At 39.6% G+C, this 15,865-nt stretch overlaps 1 protein-coding gene across 1 annotated transcript; it reads left to right on the top strand.

Moving 5' to 3' along the window:
- Positions 1-239: 239 nt before the first annotated feature.
- Positions 240-8,145, top strand: pdcb (phosducin b). Its single transcript, XM_010902238.4, has 4 exons — positions 240-372; positions 3,894-3,959; positions 4,615-4,763; positions 6,935-8,145. The coding sequence occupies exons 2-4, from the start codon at positions 3,914-3,916 to the stop codon at positions 7,463-7,465; spliced, it is 726 nt and encodes a 241-aa protein (XP_010900540.1). The 5' UTR covers positions 240-372; positions 3,894-3,913; the 3' UTR covers positions 7,466-8,145.
- The last annotated feature ends 7,720 nt before the right edge of the window (positions 8,146-15,865 follow it).

Raw genomic sequence — 15,865 nt, forward strand, 5'->3', positions numbered from 1 at the left:
TTATCTTCATCTTTCTCTTCCCTTTTAGTCTCTATACAGTCTCCATCTCTCCCCTTCACTCCCTTTGTATTTCACATGGTTTGTTAGACCTCACTAGGTCACAGGTTGTTAATTCCTGTAGATCCTCTTAGGATTCCTGAGCTATTTCTGCTTGGAACCACTGTGGTGGACACACCACCATCTCTCAAATCTCCCTCTGTGATTAGCTGCCGCGACTACACACTGACACACAGACACACACAGAAAAGCACACATGCCATATGACCGCATCCCATTTGGAGTATTAGACGTCCTGGTGGTGTGACTGACCAGAGTCCAGTGTAAAGAAAGCTACCAACAACAGAGGAAGTACTTCATTGTGACCATAGACAGGTAAGGGAAGAGCGATATATACCTGAAGCTAGGGCCTGTTGAAGCCAGTTTTACAGATTAATGGGTTGTTGGAGAAACAACCTGTTGATGCAGGGATGATTTAATCATTTATCTCTTCGGGGTAAAGCAAGGCAGTAACTCATTTATTGATTTGATTATTAAATATTAAAAGATGTAGGCTGCTCTAGCTGGAGGCAACTTGACATACAGTTAGCCGGTGTAGACAGAACGTTTTGACATGGAGTGTCAAAGTGAATTTAAAAGGAACTTTTGTTTATAAGGTTTATTTGGTTCAAACCAGGACATAATTGGAGTGAAATAATGCAACTGAATAACTGAGTAAAGAAAATCATGGTAGCAAATAATTGAAGTTTCAGAGTGGGACAAATTGGACCATTTATATAAGAATGGATAAGATTACATAGATAGGGGGTATTTTGCTAATCAGACTTTTTGAGTATGGCGTGGTGTTTCACTGATGACATCTGATGATGGACATCTATGATTCATTAGGCTTCTTCTCAAGGCCTAGTTGCATAATTGTACAGGTATTATAAATATATTGTTACATGCATGAAGGCAGTTATATTGGGTCAGGTATCCCAAAATACTATACTGTGTAAGGCTACATAACATTTTCGTTAAATTATTTTTAATACTTATTATACGTACCTAAATCACAGACTACTCCGGCTGTTTAAACCTGATGACATAACAGCTGATCTGATATTCAGTTACAATTGGGCTGCCTTTTCAAATGTAGCCTTTTGGAAAACAAATTACTGCTGTTACATGCCACCAATAGCAACTGCTCCATGCCAAGGCCATAGGTGGCCAAATGGTTAGGCTGAAAGACCACAATGTGATTTTGTTATTTAACAGAAGTATGTATATTTGTTCTGTACAAAAAGATTATCAGTTATGAAAACTTTGAGTTCATAATAATGTCTACTTACTTTTAATCTGATATTAGATATTTAACTGTAGTCTGGAGTGTTTTTTTAAACTACACCCAAAATTATTTAATTTTACACTTCTGTTGGCTGGATTCAATTGGCTTGCATGCCGGACTTATTTACCCTTGTCTTAGGTCAAAGAGGAAATAGGCTAGTCTAAATAATTCCAGTAGCACCGATTTATCCAGTGACGAAGATACTGATTAGACATTATACATACCCTATGAACTTGTGCCCAAAACTTTCTCTCTCAACAAACATAAATGAAACAGTATCATCCAAAATAGTTATGATTTTTGAAAAGCAAAACAAATATTTTATCATATTTTCACTTATAATCCCTATTCTTTTATGATCTCTGTTGGCCAAGTGGCCTAAAGATTTGTCATGATGTTTCCCATATTAAAGCATACACAATTATATTTACATCTTAATGCCAATCCCTTGTTGGCAACCCTTGTTGGCAATCCACACACATTTTATCACTAAAATAATTCCAGCATCCAGACGGTGCACCACATAAAACCCACAAACTGATGAATTGTAAAATGAAATAGAAAAGGTATAATGACATTCGGTAGCTAGGCTATTATATTCCATCAACATACGTATGTTGTGTATGTGCTGTTTTGCCCACCTTTCTATCATTTCTTGTTTTCAGGTAAGTATGCAAATTTTCTTGCTAATTAACCTTCAACAGTGGTGTAATTTCAATTTTCGTGTGATTGTATATCTTCGTATTTCGACTTTTTAGCTTGCTTTCCTGGTTCCACAACTAAAACAATTTAGATTTTTCACACCCCTATTGTCTTTTGCTTAGTTTTTTGCCAAAATCTTATACGCAGCTAAATGTCATACTTCACAGAGGAGAAGAAAATACTTGTCCTGATTACATTTTATTTAATTATTAAATATAGTTGTAGGTAGAACTGTCATAACCAAAGGTGCCAGGGCTTAGTTTTGGTGGACCCTGGCCCAGTTTAAACCCTGCATGCATGCTCATATGCACACTCAGCTACAGTTTTTGGGGTTGTGGAACAAATGTGTACTTGTACAGCCAAATACAATCCGGGTAATAAACATTTGGAGAAGAGTGTATCATGATTACCTCATGCACACTGCAAACACAAACCCACCCTTGGAGCTAGGGGTCAGAAGGGGTTGCCATGGATAAATCCTTCCCTTCGGTAAGTGGTTTGAAAGAGCTGGAGCAATGGAGAATGCAGGATGGAGGGAAGTGTTGTGCGTCAAGATCAAAACACTAGAGATTAAGACAGTTAACTCTATTTACTTATTGGCTTTGCATACACCACAGTGTGTGCCCAGCCATGAGCATCACCTGGGTCCTTACACGCAAGGCTTTGAAAAGTCAATGTGAACCAGATGCACGGCATAGGATAAGCTATTCATGAGCTGCACCTCCGTTAGTTAGTGTCATGATTCCTGTTGTTTTTAATCGTTCTACAGAGACCACTGAGATTTTAATGGCAAAAAGGTGAACAAGAGCTTATGACTTTGAACTGGCAAGTCACTGTTTTGTGACATTGCTGAAATAGACAAATACAGATTGTCATTAGTGAAGTCAGTCAAACATAGGTACCAAAGTTAATGTCAGCTAGCTCAAATTCAGTGGACAAGTTATACTGCATCTAAAATGTGGCTACAAAATGATTAAAAAAAGCTACTAATCTATATGACTTCTGTAACTTTGGTATTGTGTTTTCAAGCCTCAGTAATACATGCTTGACCACATCTGGGCACATATTAGGCACATTTGTGCCTATTGAAGATACACTGAGTCGGACAGCCACACTAAACTGAATGTTTGAAACAATACTGTAACAAAATGTGTTGTGCGATTATGTTGCAGTTCACTGAGCTGTAATCACAATGCAAACAAAAAATCACAATACAAACATTCAAGCAAAAAAGGCAAAAGGGATGTGCACAAAACCTAGAGTGAAGTGCTTTCACAAAACTCAAAAATATGTATATATTAAAAATAATTTGATAGGTACATTTATATCTAAATATCGGTTGGATGTTTTCCAGTATTCTTCTGGGAATTGCTCCATAGCCCATCCTCATTTTCATTCCAAGCCATCCAGAGAGATTCTAACCCTCACGTGCCAAAGACTAACAAGAGGAATCGGATACCAGAGTAATCCAGTAAAATCTCATTAATTTTATTAGCCCTTCCTGGTATGCTTCATAGGCATAAACTGTCAGAACCTCTCCAAGTACACTTATTATGTAATGTTATTTGAAGGCTAGTCCCTTGTTATATAGACTGACATTTGGTTTTAGGTGAGATTATTTACGCAGTGCAGACTTTGAAAAGGTAGACAAGTCATTTTGTCTGACATGAATGGCCCCAAAAAGGGTTATAACCAGCACTTATATTAACTCAGCTGTCACTTTTGTCCTGACAGCATGCTAAACACCACTTCAAAAGACCCAACTGCAAATGATGATCATTATGAATGATTAAGTTTTAATGTCTACAATGTTAATATTGTCCTATGAACCATTGTATAGATTCTGACAATGTGTTCTGTGTTCCAGACAGCTAACTCACAAATAAAATGTCTGGAAACGTTGATGAGGAGGAAGCCAACGTCACCCATACAGGTTAGGAATATGTTGCAGTCTGTGTGTGTGTGTGTGTGTTTCTGTGATTAGTGAGTGGAGGTGGTGCGTTGGACACTTACAGTTCATCCTTAGGACATTTAGGTCTATCTGAGATCAGAGCTATATAAGACACAGTCAATTACATTCTGATTCCACAGTAAGCCTGATAGGATACGGCATAATTCCTTTGAAAAGGTGACTAGCCATATACAGCATGCATCAGACAAGAAGCCACATGAAGCAGAGTGGGATAAGCAGTGTTAGCAGCAGATCGCTGAGGCACCGAACTCTGCAGCACTACGGCACTTTGACATAATGTAATCTACTTTCCATACCTGCCCTTACGAAACTAATGTGCAATTAGAGGACACCGTTAAGCATCTAGTTTAGGCCATAATCCATCAGCTTTTTTTCACCCCTCTTATCAAATCAGAGTCCAAAAAAAGATGTCTACAGACATGTTTAAACCATTTTTAGGTTCAGTCACTGTGTGGCAAAAATAGAATACTGTTCTGCAAATCTGTGTTTGGGCCGTACTCCTGAAAATGTGCAGTAGGTACACAAAACACCCACTGAGGATGAGACAAATAAATACTTAGAGTCTTACAGTAATTCCGTTATGACCAGAAATTTCTTTTATATGTTTATTTTCCAGGCCCAAAGGGAGTCATCAATGACTGGAGGAGGTTTAAACTGGAAAGCATGGATCAGGAGTCCCTGCCACCCCAGAAGAGAGAGCTCCTCAGGCAGATGTCCTCCCCACACAAGCCTAAAGATGATGGCAGGGGTGGCCTCAATCGTAAGGTGTGTTAGGTCACATCATACTTCAGTGCATTATACTTACCCATACAGTATAGACCATAGAGAGTGCTTGAGTATTTGTGAATTACAAATGAATAAACACACAAATTGACAAATGAACAAACTACGTAACTTTGAAAAATGTTCGTTGACTAGTATCTTAAATAATAATAAATAACACTTATCTAGCTCTATTCTAAGACCCAAGGTCACTTAAAAAAACGAAACAAAGGAAAGACAGAAGACATGTTATAACAAATTAGGGGATATTTTGACAAGAGAGCAAGGTGGGGACGGAGTGAGGGCTAAAGGAATGCCGTTTGTGGCTTGCTTTTGTGGCTTGAGGCGATCCTGGTAAGGTGGTGTTTGACTTTGAGTCCTGGATGATTTGCGATAGGGAGTTCCAGAGCCTTGGAGCAGCCCTAACAGAAAACTAATGCAAAACATTTATGTACATTGGATATAAAAAGTCTACACACCCCTGTTAAAATGCCAGGTTCTTGTGACGTAAAAGAATGAGACAAAGATTAATCATGTCAGAACTTTTTCCACCTTTAATGTGACCTATAACTATAACCTATAACCTATAACAATTAAATTGCAAAACTAACTGAAATCTTTGAGAGGGAAAGATAATAAATAGAAAACTCAAAATATCCTTGTTGCATAAGTGTGCACACCCTTAAACTAATACTTTGTTGAAGCACCTTCTGATTATTACAGCTCTCACTCTTTTTGGGTAGGAGTCTATTAGCATGGGACATCTTGATATGGCATTATTTGCCCACTGTTCTTTGCAAAAGTGCTCCAAATCTCTCAGATTGCTAGGACATCTCCTGTGCACAGCCCTCTTCAGATCACCCCACAGATGTTCAATTGGATTCAGGTCTGGGCTCTGGCTGGGCCATTCCAAAACATTAATCTTCTTCTGGTGAAGCCATGCTTTTGTGGATTTAGATGTGTGCTTTGAGTCTTTGTCATGCTGAAAGGTGAACTTGCTCTTCATCTTCAGCTTTCTAACGGATGCCTGAAGGTTTTGTGCCAAAATTGCCAGGTATTTGGAACTGTTCATAATTCCCTCCATCCTGAGTAAAACCCTGGTTCCAGCTGAAGAAAAACAGCCCCAAAGCATGATGCTGCCACCACCATGCTTCACTGTGGGTATGGTGTTCTTTGAGTGATGTACACTGTTGTTTTTGCACCAAACATACCTTTTTTGGAATTATGGCCAAAAAGTTCAACCTTGGTTTCATCAGACCCTAACACATTTTCCCACATGCTTTTGGGGGCCTTCTGGATTTGGATGTTTTTCTTTGTAAGAAAAGGCTTCCATCTTGCCAACCTACTCCATACCCCATTCTTATGAAGAATATGGGAGATTGTTGTCACATGTAGCACACAGTCAGTACTTGCCAGAAATTCCTGCAATTCCTTTATTGTTGCTGTATGCGTCTTGGAAGCCTCCCTGACCAGTTTTCTTCTCTTCTTTTCATAAATTTTGGAGGGACGTCCAGTTCTTGGTAATGTCTCTGTTGTGCCATATTTTCTCCACTTGATGATGACTGTCTGCACTGTGTTCCAGGGTATATCTAATGCTTTGGGAATTATTTTGTACCCTTCTCCTGACTGATATCTTTCAACAATGAGATCCCTCTGATGCTATGGAAGCTGTCTGCGGACCATGGCTTTTGCTCTGAGATGCAACTAAGAAAATGTCAGGAAAATCCTACAAGAACAACTAAACTTTATTTGTGATTAATCAGAGTCACTTTAGATTATGGCAGGTGTGTAATGACTTCTATTTAACATGAGTTAGAATGTGATTGGTTAATGCTGAACACAGCCACATCCCCAGTTATAAGAGGATGTGCACACTTAAACATACAGGTTATTGTATTCAAAGCACTTGCCTGAGTCCAGGATAATACTAAGGTTATGTGCATGGGGGGAAAGGGACACAGTGGTGCCATCAATGATGAGAGTCAGATAATTGGTGAAAGGAACATCAACACTGGTTTAGGTGTCTAAGCTAGTCAAAATGTAGTGTTGACTAAGAATCAATAGGCTGTGAACAGTGAATTGTCCTAAAAAAACAGCACATGTCTGTTAGCAATCAAAACAGTACCAATGACACTCAACTAATTGCAAATAATACTTTATTGTTATGGTTTCAGATGAGCGTCCAGGAGTACGAACTCATCAAGGAGGACGATGAGAAGTGCATGAAAAAGTACCGCAAGCAGTGCATGCAGGAGATGCATGAGCGCCTTAGTTTTGGGCCCAAGTTTGAGGGTGTGTATGAGCTGGACAGCGGCGAGGCCTTCCTGGAGGTAATTGAGAAGGAGCACCGGCTCACAGTTGTAGTAGTCCACATCTACAAGGATGGTATCAAAGGCTGTGAGCAGCTTAACAGCTGCCTGGACTGCCTGGCTGCCGAGTACACCAGCGTCAAGTTCTGCAGGATCGATGCAGAGGCGACAGGTGCAGGGGAGAGGTTCACTGATGACGTCCTGCCAACCATGCTGGTGTACAAGGCCGGTGAGCTGCTGGGGAACTTCCTGGCCACAAACCAACACTTCAATGAGGAGTTCTTCGCCACTGACGTGGAGGCTTTCCTGAATGGATATGGTCTGCTGCCAGAGAAAGATTTAGTTGTGGGGGCAGAAGACGAGGAGGCAGCCGCAGATGTGGAGGCAGTGGAGTGATACAGGAGTGCATATGGAGGATGCAGGGGTTGAAAGTGGAATATTTGAAGAGGATAAGAGTGGAGTGGAGGGAGGGAGGAAGGGATGGACGGATGTGTGTGGTGAAGGATATCTGTTCATAATGGATTGATAATTTTTTTATATAAAGGGAATATATTACATTGTTCTATGATTCAGAGAGTAGCAGAAACGCACATCCTCGGCTGACTTCACTAGAGGGGCCTAAACATAGAGGAAGTCCATCCCCTAAATGAGGGATAATTCAATAATGTCCATCCAGGAAAGAAACCTATGCGAGATGAATAAAGGTGTCCCTGAGTACTTGAATATAAGGTAGGGTTCCTAGAAGCCGTTTGCAGACCTTGGGCCAGTTTCAGTAAATGTATTGTTGGGAGCATTCCAAAGTTGGTCTATTATTAGGCTGTATTTAAGTTGGAAAACCTTTGGTTTGGTAAGGATTACTGTAAAACATCACATATTGGGCAGGTTTCTGAAAAGGAGTCATTTAGGTTCAGGAAACCAGCCCATAGCGTTTCTGGTTGAAAATGTTTTTAGAATCCTATTTTCTTCAGGTTAAAATAACAATTTGTTTTAGGGATTTACTAATATTTCAGGTATGTGTGCAATATTGTATGTAAGCAAAGAAAACAAAAATCATTAAAAATGTATTTATAAACATGTGTACTTGAATTGCTCCAGTTTTTTGTTACACTAAAGTCTTTCAAAACATACAACATCCAGCCAGGGCAGCACAGCATGACACATGAAACAGTATCATGAAGTAATGATATTAGCTGTAGTACAGCAGCAGAGCAACACAAGTCACATCTTTACAGATCAGGACAGGTGGGTCCCCTCACACTTGCCCAAACCATGGTATCAAACATTTTGGGGCCAAGGATCCCATTTGTGACAGCACATTCTGCAAGAGACATCATAATCAGAACCCAACGCAAGTAACAGAATTTGGTTTTCATGCTAATTTCCTTGAATTCTACACATTTTTGGCGCAGAGGCTTTCGTATGTTGCATCTTATAATCTACTATTTCACACATTTCCCATGAGACAGAGAGAAAACGAAGTAAATATGACACGGTATGGAAGGGTCTGCAACCTTTGCATGCATGAGAACACATTTTTGTTGCTTTCAATTAGGCAAATTATTTTCTTGTCCCTTGCAACTCTCATCTACATCCTTTCAACAGAAGGGTTGTAAAAATGTTATATCTTAAGTGTTATTTTTTCTCTTAATTTCTGGTAAGTTTTGTTTTTGTTTTCTGAGTTGTATTTATTTATTTAGCTATTTTGATTCCCATTATTCGTACAAATAAAAAAGTAAATTCCAATGACAAACATACTAAAACTGTATTGCCAGATAATGTACAGTAATAAAATCTGTCGGTGGACTCCCCGCAGTACCTCAGTTTGAGAACCACTGCAATTAGAACAGAGTGACAGTGGCCTAATTTCAACCAACAGATTTCAAAGAAATGGCCAAATCAAAAAGGTGCTACACGTAAAACAAGTATTACAATTTGTGGGGCCAATAGTTTAGCATATTTATTTATTAATTGGTCTAAGTCTAATTACAGTTTAACGTAAAAAAGTACATGTAATTTCCACCCATCTTACCCTTACCATATATAATCATTCATAATTACTTCATTAATTACTCATAATTCAATCTGAAGGCACAAGCAGTGAGTATTCTCCAGAAAAACAGTATTACTGATAACTGTGACACACATTTCCTCTCAGCCTACACACAATCCTTAAAGCGGCAATATTGTAGCCTGTTGGGGAGACTGGCTTTCTGCTCTAAATTTGCGTGTCTAACACCTATCATCTCATTACTGTGACCTCCCACTGAAGCTTTCCTTCCGTGCAACCAGATCCTCCTACCCATGGTGCCCTAAGCATGTCAAAACACAGTCCCATTAGATGAAAAACATACTCTGCCCGACCATGAAGACAGCTGAATCACACGGGTGTCGGCTGGGTCGAGTAGCCAAAATATCTTCTCTGTGTCTGTCTGGAGGTTGGACAGGCATGTCACCACTGGCCCTATGCTCACAGAAAACCCAGAGATTCTCTACGATGTGCCACAGCCACAAAGCAGTAGCTGCAAGTCAACAACACTGATATGTTGGTTGTTATTAGGGTCAGGGATTAGTTGCAGTCTAAGCATGTGACATGTAGAAGCATTGACAGGAACTATGAAACTCCTTTCGGATGGGCTAAGACAGAGACATTATCTCAAAACAAATAATAGAAAGATATTACAATACACACGTAACATCTGGTTAGGCAACAGCCCTATACCGAAACACATGCAATAGGACAGTCATGTTATTTAACTGCAGTGTTTATGTTTCGAGAGGGCTAGCCATGCATGAATCTCTGTTATAGATTACCCAAGACATCAGTTAACACAAATATTTACCTAGTTATAATAAGCTTCTGCCCTTTCTCTCGTTCTCTCTTAACTGAGTGTAGGATGTTTTTAAGTTTGAGTCGGAACACTAATGTGAAAGGTGTGTTGCTTTGATTCATAGTACCAGTTGGAATGCTGACGCTAGTTTCACCCACACACAACATTACTGAGCTGGACTGAGTGACGTCATGTCATGACACAGGGCTGAAGACCTGGTTTGGGGCATGAAGCTTTCCGGTTACCAAAAATGGACAATGTGAAGTGACAAATTAAACTATAGTTTAAAGGTTCTCAGACAAAAACTACATTCACAAATATATAGTAGAACTACATTCTATACATAAAAAAGGTTTTGTGAAATGGATTCACAAACATAGGGTTCATATGCCTAGAAAATAAATATTTAATGAATGTGTGAAATGGAAAGACACATTAAGGTCCAGGTCATATACAGCTCCTCTTATCATGAATGTTTCAGTATACTCTGCATGTGCCTTCACTCTGTGGGCCAAAACATAATGTTTCTAGAAAGAGCAGGTAGAAGAGAAATGCCACTAGGATCCCTCCTGATGCCACAGTTGCACCTAAACCGCAAAACAGCGCAGCAGAGTGCCACAGTGAGTAATAAAGGAGATGTCACCAAAATGAAAAAGAAAGGGAGAGGAGATGCTATCAGCTTAAAGAGCCTACAAATAATAAAAATGCGTCACTGTCCAAATACTGTGAGTGAACGTCTTCCTGCCCCACCGCATACTCCCACATTCTGATGCACTGCATTAAAGGGGCAGGACTGATTGAGGCTTCTCACGAGACTCTCAGGGGGAGTAAAAGGGCTTTGTTTAGTTTACTGGTAACCAGGGGAAAATACTGTGTATGTTTCGGTGTGTGTTTTGGTGTGTGTGCTTGAGTGACTGATTAACGGAGTCTGCTTGACTACACTGCTTCCGAAACATAATCATGGTGATTTTGTATACTTTTGTATTCACGTAATACAATTATTTACTTAAATATATGAGATTCATGGTATTACAGAGTGGATATATATTGTAGTGCGATGGCAAAAAAGTACAGAGTTGATAAATATTTCTGAAAGAATTTGAACAAAGGTTGAAATGCCTGAGAGGTGAATCAAACCATGGTCAAAATATTATAAATCAGGGATGTTCCCACAAGACCACAGGCCTTGCTGGACTTTAACTGTGCAAGGGGTTGTGAAATAGGATCACCCCACAAAGCATGTACTGATGCATACTTCAAAAATCCACCAGTAATATGAGCAATATAACTGTAATCAGTTTTACTTCAGGCTTACTATAACGTACATGTATCATTTGTTTACGTGTGCCGTATTGGTGTACCTTCTTGACATTAGATCATTTTGTCACGCGTTAACATCAAGTTTGAATACTTAGCTGAACACCGTTAAGCACTGTGTTAAATAGTCGCAATATAACTGTTAACAGTTGTATTTCAGGCTTACATTAATGCAGCTACTGACCCACAACTCTAAACACCACACTATTCAAGGGGTAGTCAGCCACTCACTCACTCACTCAGAAAGAGACATTTGCTCTTTTGGCTGGCTTCATTTACACGGTCTGACAAAAGATAAAGAGATTCTGTTAGTATCACATTCAAGTTAATGGAACTAAATAACTTTGAAAGTATAAAGAAAAATACAAAAAAGTTGAAAAGAAGCATATTATTCCAGGCCATTCTGTAGATTATAAAATTTGAATGCCATGTCTTGTTTAAAAGCTGTGGTAGGAGAAGCGGTCCCAATAATAATAATTTAAGGAATGTCAAAGATTGAACCTGGGGCATATTGTTGCACACACCCATCTAATAAAAATGCTTGACAACACTTCTATAACTGCTTAGCTAATTAATTACTATTAATAATGGCCTAAGATACTGTAAATCAGGGTAAGCGTTGGGTTGGCCAGACCTACAATTCCTTCCATAAGAACTTTATTTATCTCCCGTTATCGCCTGTTGAAGGTTTGAACATGAGGCATATTATTGCACACGCCCAAAGTAATAAAAGATGCTTGACAAATCTCTTCTATAATTGCTTAGCTAAGTAATTACTATTAATAATGGCCTAAGATACTGTAAATCAGGGTAGGCACTTGGTTGGCCAGACATACAATTCCTTCCATAAGAACGTTATTTATCTCACGTTAGGTGAGATAAATATTAACGACTAGGCCGACACCTACACATGACCCCTTGGTCAAGGGTGGACATCTCTGATGGATGATCAATGACTCAAAGCTCAACTTTAACATAGCAGTGTGAATCAAAGTGTCTGCGCAAAGCAGGAGTATGGAGGAAGACAGATTTTGGTCACCACTGATGTGGGGCAACAACCACAAAAAGTAACTTAATGTTTGAAATGAATGGAGAACCCCACTGAGCTTGATTTTTTTTGTCCACACCTAAGCTAAATGTGTCTACAAAACTGTCCCTAAATGTTTTTTTCACACTGTATCTTCATTTAACATTTACATGAAATTTCCTTGTAATTTTGAAAGCACCTTGAAATGCCATCCACACTAAGAATAGTAAGACATTTGAATAGAATGTTTGATTTGATTTGTTATTGTACATATAACTAGAGGCAGACAGGTGGGAGCTAGCTACTTTGTTTTAACACATCTGATGCCTGAAGGAGTTCAATGTATTAGATTTCTTCCACTTGTTTTTAAGATGAAATTCCACATTGATGCTTAATCATCTGTAAACCATGCAGGTGTTTGTAGAAACAGGTTGTGGCACAATCTGAACGCATACCATCACCATGTCACAAAGGGCAAATGGATATTATTTGGGTGTATTTTATAATATAGGTGTGACAGAAACTGACTTTTAAAGTGAAAAAAAACACAGGTAAAGAAAGAACATTGCATAACTATTTCCTAGAATAGCTATGTTCTAATTTCAGACTGCATAGGTTGAGCTAGTGTCTAGCCTACCTTGGTACCACTCCAGACTGTCTTGTACCAGCTGCTGGGAGATATGGCACTGGCCATTAGGAATAGTGTAGCCTGCCAACTCCCTCACCCTAACCTGGACCACTGGATTCTGTCTCAGTGGGTAGCATGTAGTCACAAAGAGAAATGCCCATATTAGGAACTAGGAAGAACACCCGCTGGGAGCCCATGAAAGCATGTGCAATAGGTACACACATGCACAAACAAATACATATAGACACGTGACTATCTGGGAGGTCAAACACACATGCATACAGACCTATACATACCTACTCTGTATGCAAAAATATATTTTACAATTATTTTCAAGTTCCTGTCATACGGTCATCATGTATGTGTACAAATACAATGTCTCACCAGCATCATCTAGTGGCATTGCCATAGACTAACTATTTATTATAACTATTATTATGTCCAGTGCAGTCGAAAACAACATATATATTTTTTTATATATTTGCAGACTGCAAGGTCATGGAACTGATATTGTAACAGAAAAAAATGTGAATACAGATCTTGTGTTTTTTTTAAACCTGTGTGATTGAGATGGAACTTTTAAAGTCACAAGGCTGATTTGATTATAATATACAAATGACTGTTTCTGGTTAAGGGGATGGGATCTATCCTATCAGCCAAAGAAGATTCAGAGAAAGAAATCATACAGAAATCTGTTTTGGATTCACACACACATATATACACGATCAGCCATAACATTTTGACCACCCACCTAATATTGCGTGAGTCCCCCTTTTTGCTGCCAAATCAGCCCCGACCCGTCGAGGAATGGACTCCCCTAGACCTCTGATGGTGTGCTGTGGTATCTGTCAGCAAGATGTTAGCAGCAGATCCTTTAAGTCCTGTAAGTTGCGAAGATGGGCCTCCATGGATCGGACATGTTTGTCCAGCACATCCCACAGATGCTCGATTGGATTGAGATCTGGGGAATTTGGAGGCCAAGTCAACACCTTGAACTCGTTGTTGCGTTCCTCAAACCATTCCTGGACCATTTTACCTTTGTGGCAGGGCCCATTATCCTGCTGAAAGAGGCCAATGCCTTCAGGGAATAGCGTTGCCATGAAAGGGTGTACATGGTCTGCAACAATGCTCAGGTAAGTGGTATGTGTCAATGTAACATCCACATGAATGGCAGGACCCAAGATTTCCCAGCAGAACATTACCCAAAGAATCACACTGCCTCCACCGGCTTGCCTTATTCCCATTGTACATCCTGGTGCCATGTGTTCTCCAGCTAAGTGACGCACATGCCCCTGGCCATCCATGTGATGTAAAAGAAAATGTGTTTAATCAGACCAGGCCACCTTCTTCCATTGCCCCGTGGTCCAGTTCTGATGCTCATATGCCCATTGTAGGCGCTTTTGGCCGTGGACAGGAGTCAGCATGGGCACACTGACTGATCTGCGGCAACGCAGCTCCATATGCAACAAAGTGTGATGTACTGTGTGTTCTGACACCTTTCTGTCATTAACTTTTTCAGCAATTTGAGCTACTGTAGTTCGTCTGTTGGATTGGACCACACGGGCCAGCAATCGGTACCCACATGTATCAATGAGCCTTGGCCGCCCATGACCTTGTCGCCGGTTCACTGCTTTTCCTTTCTTTGACCACTTTTGATGGGTACTGACAACTGCAGACCGGGAACACCCCACAAGGGCTGTAGTTTTGGAGATGCTCTGACTCAGCCGTCTAGCCATCACAATTTGGCTCTTGTCAAAGTCGCTCAGATCTTTATGCTTTCCCATTTTTTCTGCTTTTAACAATGTTCACTTGCTGCCTAATATATACCACCCACTGACATGTGCCATAATAACGAGATTATCACTGTTTCCTTCACCTGTCAGTGGTCATAAATATAATGGCTGATCGGTGTGTGTGTGTGTGTGTGTGTGTGTGTGTGTGTTTATATATACATATATACAACTCGGGAAGAAATTAAGAGACCACTGCACCTTTTTCTTTCCTTTCCAAAAAAGGTTGAAAAGGAATGTTTTGAGGAAGAACAGGAGGATTAAAATTAAGAGACCACTGCAAATTAAACGCTTCTGTTCCTTACTCAAAACCTTCCATTTCAACTTTTTTGGAAAGGAAAGAAAAAGGTGCAGTGGTCTCTGTTTTTTCTAGTTCTTTTACCTTAACAGCTTAATAGCCAGTAATAGGCATGCTATTATCTACTAACTTACTACTTGGAACAGTCATGAGAATTGAGCAATTGCTAGTGAGACTGAAGATGAACTGCCAAAATTATTTAATTTCATGGCACAAAAACATTCATTTTTCTATCATTCGTGAATGACATTGATACAAACTATCAATTCAAGTGATGATAACTGACTTTTTTTTCAAGCAAAACGACAAGAGAATCTTGGAAACCCCTACTCTCTTACTGCCAAAGGGGTTTTGATTTAGCCTATACAGTTATACCCAAAAAGCATGCACTGATGCGTACTCCACCAGAAATAGTCGCAATACCATATAACCCTAAACAGTTTTAGTTTAGGCTTGCTAGCCACTGAAGTTTGTTGCCAGTGAAGTTTTTTCCAATCCTGTTCCAAAAAGCATGGTTGGATGCATACTTCGAAAACGCAATAGAAATATTTGCAATTTAACTGTAAACTGTTTAATTTTAAGCTTACTAATAGATAGCTAGTGATGGTTGGATCCAGCGAAGTTGGTGTCTATCCGGAACAAATCCTAATACATAATTTGTTAGGACCGTGACGAGAATTGACCATGGGACCTATTGGTTGCAGGTCCACTTCACTAACCACTACGCTATTTAAAAAGGGTCAGTCAGTCTGTGACATTCGCTCCTCGTGGCCGGCTCCACTTGTGTGGTCTGTCAAAATTACCAAGGTTGATAGCTACGTACCTCAACGGTGGCAGGTGCCAAAAGAGAATTCAATTAAAAAAGTAGGATACATTAAACCCAAAATATAACCTTTTCAACAACATTG

Source organism: Esox lucius, chromosome 8, assembly GCF_011004845.1.
Source record: "Esox lucius isolate fEsoLuc1 chromosome 8, fEsoLuc1.pri, whole genome shotgun sequence".
Lineage (NCBI taxonomy): Eukaryota > Metazoa > Chordata > Actinopteri > Esociformes > Esocidae > Esox > Esox lucius.